Source organism: Strongylocentrotus purpuratus, unplaced genomic scaffold (assembly GCF_000002235.5).
Source record: "Strongylocentrotus purpuratus isolate Spur 01 unplaced genomic scaffold, Spur_5.0 spur5_contig_797, whole genome shotgun sequence".
NCBI classification, from domain to species: Eukaryota; Metazoa; Echinodermata; class Echinoidea; order Camarodonta; family Strongylocentrotidae; genus Strongylocentrotus; species Strongylocentrotus purpuratus.
In genome coordinates this window covers 12,462-25,883 of record NW_022145499.1, presented here as the reverse complement: position 1 = coordinate 25,883, position 13,422 = coordinate 12,462, and the positions used below count along the sequence as shown (strand labels likewise).

Here is a 13,422-nt window from a genome sequence, read left to right as displayed (position 1 = left end):
ATTGGGGTGGAGTCCACGGGGCGGAGCCCCCAGAAGATCGGGGGTTTTAGGCATTAAATTACGATCAGGTGAGCATCAAGGGGCCGCCTTAGGGCCCTTGGTGGGATCCAGGGGGCAGGGCACCCGGAAGGTCAGGGAAAAATCATGCCATACTGGTATCGAATTAGAAATAAACCATGTTTGAATTTCATTTTGGGGGAACTGCCCCAACCCCCCCCCCCCGCCCCCATCAGTACGCAAATGCGAGGGAGCATATAGGGAATGAGAGGGGTGAAGGTGACGGAAGTGACTACCCCCTAACAGGATTTTGAAGTTTTGTTGTATTACAAAATTACATTCCTTAGCAAAACTATAGTATAAACGTTAGCAATATACCATTTTCATTCTTCAATTTTCTCGGTATTTACTTCTTCATTTTGAAGGATATTATGCGAGGGAGCGTAGCTACTGAGTGAGAAGATTTTTGCATTTTTATTTGTCTAAACGCTGCACTCTTGGGCCCTCCAGAGCCTAAAAGTGTGTTGCAGTCTTTAGTCAGTATTTGCTATACATTTTTTTGTGTCCACTTTTTCAAATTTTGAGGGGGGACGATCCCCTCCTACAAAATTCGAGGGGGACGTGTCCCCCCCCGTCCCCCGGGATCGCCGCCCCTGATGTTAACATAAGGTGGTTTCAGTTACTGAATAGAATTCTTTATATGAAATGTGCTTTGTTAAGATTTAAATCAGTTACAGATAACTTATGTACATTCTGTAATAACAGTGTAGAAACGATTATACATATATTTTCTCACTGTATTCATACAAACGAAATATGGTCTAAACTTAAGTATTGGTTGTCCCGTTATAATGTACTTGTTGGTCAAACAGTTTTGAGCGTCATGTAACACCTGGCTGGAATGCTCCCCAGGGAGTGGAGATTGTGCACACAGTGTGTGCGGGCAAGCACTGAATCCAATGACCGGGGTAATATTATATTTGTAAAGCGCTTAGAGACATTTGTAATAAGCGCTATATAAAAATTAAATATTATTTATATTATTACTTATTAAGTTTAGAAATTAAAATAAGTTGTTTGGGTTTCACGGTAATAATAACAGTGCCCTCAACTGTATTATGATTATAGCCAGGTAAGACATTTTTGCAGCCAAATGCAAACAGTGTTTGCCAGTTTTTGAAAACATAATATCAGCGATGAAGTGTTATTATAACATGGAAAAGTATATATGTAAAACAAGTCTGAAAAAAAAGAAATTTATGAACAAGTGGTCACTTTTTGCAAAGTGTTTCTGATTGTTTATTTCTTTTAAAATCATTTTGCCAGCTAAATTTGTGATATTCATATTAAAAAAGTGAACTTTAATTTGTAACTGATATCTATAAATGTATTTTTTTTAAATCATATTTTGAATGGCCAAGAATATTATTTTGAAGTTCTGCATGTAAAAATCAATTCTTGTATACATAATAATGTGAACAATATTATTAAATAAAGGATCCCTGTGGAAGGGGAAAATATAAATAGTCAGGTAGTAGACTCTATGCCAAGTTTGATATTGAAACCCGACTTTCTGACTCTGACTAATAACTCTCCAACTTCACACTCCCAGTCTCTACTAGTCTAGGCAATGAGAGTGATATGAAGTTTTCAGATCGACTGATCGTGTTAAATTTAGAGAAAGAAGAAGAAGAAGAAGAAGACTGGATATCAAAATGGGTCACCAAGTTTTATTTTACACAACACTTGCTTTTTTATCACGTTCGGGCAATTTAAGAGAGTTAAAATATTCCGAATTAAAGTTTTCACACTAATTCATCGAAGATGATTTTTTTTTACGTAATAAGGAAGCTTTATATAGAGTTATACTAAGCTGTAGCAGGTTTCAATAAATTTATTTGTAACTCCTATTTGATTTCTGTTAGCCTCACAACACATATAAATATTACAATTCATCTTTACCTTGAGGTGGTGTTTAACTCCTCCAGGAACACACAGTAAATAGAGCCTTGTTCACCAAGTCAGCTTTATCTCGTAGAAATGAATCCAATGACAGCCTATCTCCGACTAAATCAAAGTGAAAGAAATCAATTGACACACCTTAAATAGAGGCAATAATATCTACGGCAAAGTGCGTATCACCCTTAGATGTTGGATGTAAAAATATGCTGTGTCGGAGTCGGAGATAGGCTGTCATTGGATTCATTTCTACGAGATAAAGCTGACTTGGTGAACAAGGCTCTATTTACTGTGTGTTACTGTAGGAGTTGAAACACCACATCAAGGTAAAGATGAATTATAATATTTCTATGTGTTCTGAGGCTAACAGAAATAAAATTGGAATTACAAACATTGATACCTGCTACAGCCTAGTATAACTCTATATAAAGCTTCCTTATTATGTGAGAAAATCATCTTCGATGAAATATTGTGAAAACTTTAATTCAGAATATTTCAACTCTCTTAAAGCTTATCTGCCATGGTTTACAGGAGGGATTAGACTGCCCTGCAAGGTCACTGGACAGGTGGTTATCTCATCAACTCAGCTCTCAGTTAACATAAGAAAAAGAGGATCATGGGGGACCAATGGTCACCGATTAGGCATTGTTTGTTACATAGAGGGCGCAAGTAGCTACAAGTAGTGCAGTGGGCCTTTAAATTGCCCGAATGTGATAACAAAGCAAGTGTTGTGTAAAATAAAATTTGGTAAATCGTTTTGATATCCAGTCTTCTTCCTCTTTTTTTCCTTCAAATTTAACACGATCAGTCGATCTGAAACTTCATATCACCTATCAGACTAGCAGAGATTGGGAGTGTGGATTTGGAGAGTTTTGGAGGGTTTCAATATCAAACTTGACATAGAGTCTACTGCCTGACCATTAATATTCTTGGTTTCCTTACCTCGACCATACAACAATGTTTGATAAAAATGATTTTCGTACAGTAACATGTTTTTAAATTTGTTCCTATAGCGTTTCCTACACGAGCTCTGCTTTTGGGCTTCTTCCCTCTTGTGCAATGGTTGCATCACTGATTTCCTAAGTCAAATTGTCCGTACTTTGTCAGAAAGGAGTACATTATTATTATCACATTTGCTCTACGGTTAGGAAACGGCGGCCGTACGGCCCCGAAATCGAGAGATACTTGCGGCGGCCGCAGAGAATCTGCGGTGACCTCAGGGTCATCTTAGTGCGTATCCCGATCTTTACAGGCCGTACGGGTCACCGTAGGGTTATAACGCGGAGTTAACTGTTTTCATTTCTATGTTCGCCTTATAGCGATTAGACACGCCGTAGCCATGCTGTAGGGCGGTTCCATGGCGACCATACGTCAGACGTACTGTAGCCTTGCGTTTTTTATATACTCCAGGGGTGAAGCGGTAGCATCAGTCTGGCCGCACGGTCGCCATGTGGTCCCCATTCGGCCGCCTTGCGGGCACCTAGCGGCTACCTTGCGTCTCCTTAGTATTTTTGTCAACAAGCTACGGCCGCCACAGGGACGCCCTAAGGCGACCGTGCGTCATTTAAGGCCATACGGAAGTCGCAGATTTTCTGTCTCCACAAATTCAAAATACGCCGTGCGGCTACCCTAACATTACTGTGGGAATGCTGCGGCGGTCCTTTAATTGCTATTGGCAGTAGATATATATTAGACCGCACGGCCGCCTCGGCAAATGTGACCTAGGCATAAACGACACACTTCTACATTCCTGTGTTTGTATTGTCATCTTATAGGGAACCCAACAAAGCCTCGTGCTTCTAGCTATTTTTTGCCTCAGTTTGCTTTCTATATGAAACATCAATTTTGCATGCATTCGACACATGAGAAACGTATTTTTGTCATTGTTTGGTTTTGTTTATATTTATTTTCCTTTAAAACATCAATATATAAAATATTTAACCGCTAGCTGCGCATGTCTTGGGGCAAACTCAAAGCGAAAGTCGGAAATGGGTATAAAAAGAGTCGGAAATCGGTGTACTTTCATATCGTGTGCAACGTGGATAACAATAATAGTAATACAATGCGGATATTTGTCTTCTCTGTTATGTGATTTCCCTTAGAATCTGACTTTTGAAATCCCTCCTAGACTCCGGAAGCGTTCTTTATTTGGATGGAAGAGGGGGGAGGTACAACAAGTAGACGTGTCTTCCACCATCCCATTAGGGGCCGCGGTCACCGTTCGATCCCTAGATCCATATTCAAATTAACAATACTTGACACAAGTTACAAAAAAAAAGAAATCATTTACTAAGATACTTTGCCTAAAAATGTTGTGTATTTTTACGGAGCTAAGAAACATGGATCCCCATTAGGTCATGACTATTTTTTTTTTTGGGGGGGGGGGGGGGGACCCTGGCTCATTGTTACGAGGATCGATTCTACTTGATTCAAATCTACTCGGCCATCATGTGGCCATGGAATAAGCGTTTTGGCCTCATTCGCCGTTTAAAAATACCTTTCAAACATGGTATGTTGTTTGTTTGTTTAATTGATTTTATTTCTGCGTTCAAAGATTCGAACAATAACAAATACAATGAATAAAATGTTTACAAAAGTAATTAAATAGAAAATCATGTACAATTATTTTCAATAAATAATTAGAGAAGTAATTTAGAACGCAGGAGACCACCATCGTGAGCGGTTAGGCTGGAGGTGGGTGCAGTGCAAGTGCAGGTGCAGAAAGCAGTTGCATCATAAAGAATAAAATAAGACACGGTTTTATTATACTAATTTAAAGATTGGGGAGCGTATGATCGTATTATTTGTCGTTTAAGTGTAGCTTTTAAGGAGTAGATGGTTGAACAAGACTTTATGTTGTCGGGAAAATTATTCCAAATGTCCGGGCCAGAATGTCTAACTGATTTGTGTGTTATTGATATTTTGGGATTTGTAAGATGGGAGTTTCCAGATATGCGAGTAGGTTATGAATGAACATGACTATTAAACCTGAAAATGTTATCAAAGGATGGTGGAAGTTGATTATTAATGTACTTAAACGTAATAACTGCTACTTGAGTAGTGTTCAGATCGAATTTTGTTAGTGTATTAAGTTTATAGAATAAAGGATCAATGTGAGCTAAGAAATGCGAACCTGTACAAATACGTAAGGCCTTCTTTTGCAGTTTAAAAATAGAATTTAATTTGCCCATACACTATTACAATATGTTATATACAGGAGAACTAGCGAATTATATAGTAGGAATAAGGTTGCATGGGGGTAGGAGAAACTGTAGCTTGGAGATTATTCCAATACTTTTAGAAATGCAAATTGTTACGTGGTGTAAATGATCATTCGAAGTCAAAGTTTCATTTATAAGTACTCCCCAAACTTGGACTTAGTTTTCTTCTCTATGTGCTAATGTATAGTAATTTTTATGCGTATAATTGCCGATTAATCATTTACATACATGGGTAGATGAGGGTCATTTAGAAGGAAGAAAAATGTTAACATTCAAACTTATGAGCTATAGTTTCTGTATGGCACTGTCCCTATTTTTCCATCCCTATTTTGTACATAGTCGGTAAATAGTTTGAAATCATTTTTTTAAAGATCGTCACGCCTTCTAGCTCCGTTTGTAATGCTAGGGTTATTATATTTCTCTGTTGTATCAGTCATATTAATTTATTGTTTATTATGTTGTAATCAATTTGTAAAGTAAAGTTGGGAAAAGACAATAAAGACAAATAAACAAGACAAATAAATCAAATCCAGTCAAAACAAAAAACGAACGGTATTCAGATTAAGTTTGCCCCTTCCTTTTGCAAGCTGTCCAGGGGCGTCGCCAAAGGGGGGGGGGGGTGTGGGGGTGCGACACCCCCCCCCCCCCACCTGTCAGGATATTGTCGGTAAAATTGCGCTGCCGTCGGGAAAAAGAGAAAAGGGGGAGGGAAAAAAAGAGAGGGGAAAAAAAGAGAGGGAAAAAAGAGAGGGAAAGGGAAAGAAAAGAAATAAAGAAAAGGAAAAGAAAAGAAAGAAAGGAAAAGAAAGGAAAGAAAGGAAAAGAAAAGAAAGGAAGGAAAAGAGAAGAAAGAAAGAGAAAAAAGAAAAAGAGGGAGGAGAGGAAAGAAAGGAAAAGAAAGAAAAGAAAGAAAAGAAAGGAAAAAAGAAGATAAAAGAGTGAAAGGGAAACAAAAGAAACGGGGGATGAAAGAGAGGAGAGAGAGGGGAGGTAAGAGTCTGAGAGAGGAGGAGTGGGAGTAAAAGAGAGAAGGGGGTTGTTGGGTGGAGTCGTCTCGTCGAGGGAGCAAGGAAGACACGGGTAAATATGTTGCTGTGTCGGGTCTGCTGTGTCGGTATTCTTGCTCGTGTACTATATCAATGCATAAGTTTGAAGTCGGTGGGATGTATATTGTCGGTCGGCCGACAAGTTTTTTTCCCTACGAACTGTGACTTCTTATCCGCTGTGACAACTTCGAGAGTGACTACAACTACAATACTTGTATTTTCTCGAAGTTTCGCTTTCCTATAATATCAGCTAAAGAAATCAGAGGTTAAACATTTTCGGGGAAACTAAATTCAAACAAGGTTTAAGAGTCAACAACGGTACGACGAATCGTTTACCTTTCTTTATATTGTGATGAAACGCCAAAAATTCTGCGCTTCGCGCGGAAGGGGAAACTTCATTTAGACGAGTCGAGAACGGTACAACGAATCGTCTTCTTTGTTTAATAATTTAAGGAAACGTCAAAGCTTCCGCGCTTCGCGCGAAAGTGGGAAACTGAATTCAGACAAATAGGGCTTACTAAAAGTCGAAAACGGTACAACGAATCGTGTACTTTCTCTAATAATTTAAGTAAACGTCAAAGCTTTCGCGCTTCGTCAAACGTCAAACGTCAAAGCTTTCGCGCTTTCGCGCGAGAGGGGGGTGGGGGGAACTGAATTCAGATGAATAGGGATTAATAAGATTCGAAAATGGTACGAGGAATCGTCTTCCTTTCTCTATATTGTGATGAAACGCCCAAAATTCCGCGCTTTGCGCGGAAGGGGAAACTTCATTTAGACGAGTCGAGAACATTACGACGAATCGTCTTCTTTCTCTAATAATTTAAGGAAACGTCAAAGCTTCCGCGCTTCGCGCGAGAGGGTGAAACTGAATTCAGACAAAATTAATAGGGCTTATTTAGAGTCGCAAACGGTACAACGAATCTTGTTCTTTCTCTAATCATTTGAGGAAACGTCAAAGCTTTCGCGCTTTGCGCGAGAGGGTTAACTGAATTCAAATGAATAGGGCTTAATAAGATTCGAAAACGGTAGGAGGAATCGTCTTCCTTTCTCTATATTGTGATGAAACGCCCAAAATTCCGCGCTTCGTGAGGAAGGGGAAAACTTCATTTAGATGAGTCGAGAACAGTACGACGAATCATCTTCTTTCTCTAATAATTTAAGGAAACGTCAAAGCTTCCGCGCTTCGCGCGAGAGGGTGAAACTGAATTCAGACAAAATTAATAGGGCTTATTTAGAGTCGAAAACGGTACAACGAATCTTGTTCTTTCTCTAATAATTTGAGGAAACGTCAAAGCTTTCGCGCTTCGCGCGAGAGGGGGAAACTGAATTCAGATGAATAGGGCTTAATAAGAGTCAAAAACGGTACGAGGAATCGTCTTCCTTTCTCTATATTGTGATGAAACGCCAAAAATTTCGCGCTTCGCGCGGAAGGTGAAACTTTATTTAGACGAGTCGAGAACGGTACAATGAATTGTCTTCTTTCTCTAATAATTTAAGGGAACGTCAAAGCTTCCGCGCTTCGCGCGAGAGGGGGAAACTGAATTCAGACAAAATTAATAGGGCTTATTTAAAGTCGAAAACGGTACAACGAATCGTCTTCGTTTTCTAATAATTCAATGAAACGTCAAAACTTCCGCGCTTCGCGCAGGAGGGGGAAGCTTCATTCAGATTAAGATTAAGAGTTGAGAACAGTGCACCGAATCGTCTGCTTTTTCTCATACTTTAATGAAACGTCAAAGCTTCCGCGCTTTGCGCGGGAGGGGGGGGAACTGAATTTAGAAAAGGATAAACAGTCGAGAATGGGACAGCAAATCGTCTTCTTTTTTAAAATAATTTAATGAAACGTCAAAGTTTTCGCGCTACGCGCGGGAGGGGGGGGGGGGAAACTTCATTCAGCCTAGGATTACCAGTCGAAAACGGTACAATTAATCGTCTTCTTTTCCTAATAATTTAAGGAAACGTCTAAGCTTCCGCGCTTCGCGCGGGAGGCCCATCACCCACACCCCCTAATGAGCGCGCTTTTAAGTGATGCTCTTGCTCACTGCCGCCCCTCCCTAAAATAAGATCCTAGCTCCGCGCCTGCATTAAAATATATAGCTATGATGCTGACTGAATTGAAGAAATAATTCGTATATTTATGTCGTCGAGGAAAATGACCATTTTGCGCATATGCAAGTACTATAGATAGTCCATAGGAAAAACAATTTAGCCTTCGGCCCCAGGTTTATAGGGTTGACTTTGTAGATATTGGAAATTTAATTTTGTCGGTAATTGGTGGCTACTTTTGTCGGTAATCGTTGGCCTCTACACCCCCCCCCCCACTGAAAAAGGTCTAGCGACGCCCCTGAAGCTGTCGTTTCACTTTGAAGACTTCCCTTTACTATGATAATACACCTGGGCAGGCGCGTACGCAGGATTTTTTCAAGGGGGGGTTTTAACATTTATAAATCGGTCCGAAAATTTCGCAACGACTCAGCCAGCCGCTGAATAAGCGGGGGGGGGGGGGGGGGGGGGGGGGGGGGGTAAGAGGACACATTTTTTTTTTTTGGTCCCAAAAAAATCGCAACGACTCAGCCGACCGCTGAATAAGCGGGGGGGGGGGGGGGGGGGGGGGGGGGGGGGGGGGGGGGGGGGGGGGGGGGGGGGGGGGTAAGATGACACTTTTTTTTTTTTTTTTGGTCTCGAAATTTGGAAATTTGACATTTTGCTCCGTTGGGGGGGGGGGTAAGGTCACCTTTTTTAGGTCGGCCATGGGAATAATTTTTTTTTTTTTTTTTTTTTTTTTAATAATTAAAAAAAAAAAAAAAAAAAAAAAAAAAAAAAAATCCAAAAGGGGGGGGGGGGGGGTTTTAGGTTTTTTTTAGGGGGGTTTACACACAAAAAATTTCCAAAGGGGGGGGGTTTAACCCCCAAACCCCCCCCTGCGTACGCGCCTGCACCTGGGTCAGGAAAGTCTTCTATAAATAAGCCGACAAATAATAACAATAATTAAAAAACATTATATTTATTAGCATATAAGCAAGCCCCTTAATACCTTCTACATGAATATGTACCGTTAAACCACAGTACTTTCATTTACAAAACAGTGGCAGTCGGTTATACACGTTTCTTTTCATACTATGTTCATGTAAGGTATCCTATTTCATACCATTTCTTTTATTAGGCGGAGGACAATCACGGAAAATACTTGTCAGGTGTTACATGAAACGTCAACAAGATGAGGATGTCTGATCTTTACTCCACCTTGTTCGTCATAATTACTCTTACATCTATTCACCGAAGGGAAACCATCGAGGCAGCATCATGTCTTCAGGACCTCAGTCTGAAGGCTGCCTACTGTTCTCATAAGGGCTTCAGGTCTGTTCCTACAGATCTCTTACCTGATCTCAGAAGACTCCAGCTAGACTACAACCTTCTAACCACGCTTACAAATGAGACATTTGAGAGGTATCCCAGCCTTCGTGAGCTCGACCTAGGTGACAATAACATATCTCGCATTGATGAAGGTGCATTTAACCCCTTGAAGAACTTGTTTAGCCTGTTCATTGATGACAACCCATATTTACCTACTCTTAAGAAGTCAATGTTTAGTTCTAGGAGCTTGACATTTTTTAACGCAATATCTTCTAATTTAGAGTCATTTGCAGGTGACATTGTTGCATGCTTAGCCCGAGGGGCAGATTTGATTGTTTCCGAAAATAAGCTGCGAAAGATAAACTGGACCAGTTCAAATCTTCTTCGTGTTGTTTACCTTAATTCAAACAGATTTCGGCAAATTTCAAAAGAGTCGTTTATTTTTAACAACCATGTTGAAAACGCTAGATTTGTCCACAAATCCAATAGAATTCATTGAAGCCATCGTTATCTCTTCGTTTCATGTCAAGCAAATTATATTGATGAATACGCGCATAGCAGTTTCTCAACTAACGAATTTCTTCCATGGCGTCAGATTATCAATGTTCATTAAAGGGTTTGATTTTACAGGCGGCGAACTCCACACCATCCAGAATGGATTCTTTGCACCTCTCAAAGGAAAGAATCTAGACAAAGTTGATATTGGATGGAATAGCATAGTTATGATTGAAGACAATGGTTTTGATGGTTTAGCAGGCGTTTCTGAGCTTCAGCTAGGAAGGAACAATCTGGAAGAGATAGAACCAAGTGTCTTTAACGGAATGATGGCTCTTCGTACTCTTTCATTGGATGCAGACAGAATCATAACTCTCAATAGTAAATCTACCCCGTGGAATATCTCACTCATACATCTAAGCTTGGCACGCAATGAACTAACAGCAATCGACGGCTTGGCATTCCATGGTCTGAAAACTCTCAAGACATTAGACTTGAGTGGCAATTTAAAACTTCAAGTAATTGAAAATAACACGTTTGTCGATTTTAAATTTTTGAGTGAGTTAGATTTGTCCAACACATGTATTTTTGAGCTACCTATTCATCACCTTCCTTTCCTCGCTACCTTGATCTTAGAGTCTTCAAATTGCCCTACAAGTTTGATCCGACCCGGTAACCTTGGCAATGAAGCGCCCTCTTTAACAACGCTCAATCTAATCAACAATGCGCTTGGCCTGAAATGCTATGGGATTCATCCGACAACAAATCTTCTTTCTTTGGTTTGCAAAACCTATCGCGACTTGAACTTTCAAGTAATCTATTGTTTCACATCCCATTGGGCGTCTTCCAGAATTTATCGAATCTCCAAACTTTACGTTTGGAGCAATGCTCTCTTGTAGCATTAGAAATAAGTATATTTATAGATCTAAGAAGCCTTGTCTTAATGAGTTTGAAATATAATCATCTAAGGGTTATTTCCACTGGGTTGTTTGATGAATTATATGATTTGAAATATCTACTTCTGTCAGGAAATGAGTTGACATACCTTGATTCTAATTTGTTTAAGTACTTATCAGGTCTTGTGCATCTTGATGCTTCGAGAAATCGTATATCTGGCTTGAACCGTAGCACGTTTGAACCCCTAGCGCGTCTAACGACACTTGACCTATCTCTCAATCCCCTAGTCTGTAATTGTGATCTTAAATGGTTACCTGGTTGGTTGAAAGGGACAGTAGAGCTCATTGAGTCGACGGATACGACATGCATCGATAATGCAGTGACTTTGGAGCCTTTTAGGGGAAAACAATTAATAACTTTTGATCCTAGAGACGAATGTGGTCCGAACATCATCCTCTACTCTTGTTTGGCGATGTTAGGTATGGTACTGATCTTTGCTCTAGGTTTGATCTACTACCAGCGATGGTGGATCAGATATCGATTGTTCCTTCTAAAGCTCTGCTTCATTGGATACGAAGAGAAATACGACGAGGTCGACAGAGGAGAATTCCAGTACGATATCGCCATCATGCTCGACGAAGCCGACGATATGTGGGTCAACCAACATTTGCGACCAGCCCTGATGGAGCGAGTTCCAGCCTTCAATCGAATCGTTTGTGGTGATGAAGAACTCATGCTTGGTATGTACTATCTTGACGCCGTCCACTACGCTACAGAAAAAAGCTTCAAGACTATTATCGTGATCAGTCACGCTGCCTTACAGGACCAGTGGTTCATGATGAAGTTCCGAACCGTTCTCGATCACGTCAATGACATCGGCACAGAGAAGATGATTCTCGTATTTGTGGAGGACGTTGTGGATGACGAGCTCCCTTTCCTAATCAGACTGTTTCTCAGTGATCATCGACCGTATCTGGTTTGGCCAGACGATGAAAGAGGACGAGACTACTTTTGGGAGGAGTTGATCCGGGATCTTAAGATCAATCTCAGGTGTAATCACCTGATACCTCCTAATTGATAAATGTCAGTAGTCAGCAAAAACACTTATCATTTGAAAGATTGAGAATTATGTTTTACTTGTTTCGATTATAATGATAATACTCAGCTTTTATAAAGCGCGAATTACAATTAGTCTCTAAGCGGTTCCAAACTTGGAGATTATTACCCTGGCTTAAGCTGTGCTGCCATTACGGCGCTCTCGGATTTCAAGGAATTATTTCCTGCCAGGCAGGGGCGTACGCAGGGGGGGGGGGGGGGGGGGGTTGGGGGTTCAAACCCCCTTTTGTATTTTATGTGTGTAAACCCCCCTACGGCTAACATAAAAAAGGTGACCTTACCCCCCCCCCCCCCCAACGAAGAAAAATGTCAAATTTTCAAATTTCGAGACCAAAAAAAAAAAAAAAGTGTCCGCTTACCCCCCCCCCCCCCCAACTGAGCTACTTTTCGGCCGGCGCGATTTTAAATTTTTCGGGAACAAAATATTTTGGGCCCGATTTTAAACCCCCCCCCCCTTGAAAAAATCCTGCGTACGCCCCTGCTGCCAGGTACCTATTTACATCACCTTTTTCTGGATTATTTGGTATTTCCACTATCACAGGCTCTTAACTGTACTATTTAATTTGGACAGGTATAAAGTCAGTCCTATTATTTTCCCTTTCTCCTATTTTTTTTCCTTTAATAAGTGTTAATGGGATTTTTCTAACACAATTTTGATCATTCTTCTTCAAAAAGTACGTGATCATTTTTAATATTTTTTGGACCAATTTCATGACTATGCACAAATATTGAATGTATAGTAATTTATGTCAATTCAAAATACAGAACGTCCTTTCGGTGAAAATTCCTAAACCTCTTGCTACTGTGTTCAGACATGTCACTTTATGGTCAAATATACGAGTATAATCTCGCTGTAATTCCCCTCCGTGAAGCTCATCTCTATTCATAGTACTTTTGTTTTCTTGTTATAATTGTAATTTATGTTTAATCCAAAATATCAATGTACAATATATCCAGTATTGTTAAGAATGATTTGTACAATATGTATTTGTTTTGAGAGAAAATAATATTAAAAAAAACTTTATAAAAAATAAAACAAATCCTAAAGTTTCTATAAATAGAGTACCTTCTAGGTTTATTTAATGTTCATTCCAGCTTCCATATCTCTCCTATCAACTAAATGGAAATGATCGTCTATCCCCTTTGTTAAACTTTCTTTTTCCAAAGTCATTCAAACGAAGGGCCTATTTAATGTATTTGAACATTATATAGAAAAAGAAAGGGAGAAGGTAAAAAGATCATGAAAAAAAGAAGATGTGACGCCTCCCATGCCCTCCCTCTATTCAGTGATGTTATTAACTTCTAGTTCATCCATCTCATAAGATCGATACCCGATG

The 13,422-nt window shown here is 39.9% G+C and overlaps 1 protein-coding gene across 1 annotated transcript; it reads left to right on the top strand.

Annotated features, from left to right (window-relative positions):
* Positions 1-9,440: 9,440 nt before the first annotated feature.
* LOC589241 (toll-like receptor 3) lies at positions 9,441-12,047 on the top strand. The gene is made up of 3 exons (XM_030976258.1): positions 9,441-9,759; positions 10,208-10,453; positions 11,101-12,047. The coding sequence occupies exons 1-3, from the start codon at positions 9,441-9,443 to the stop codon at positions 12,045-12,047; spliced, it is 1,512 nt and encodes a 503-aa protein (XP_030832118.1).
* Positions 12,048-13,422: the final 1,375 nt, after the last annotated feature.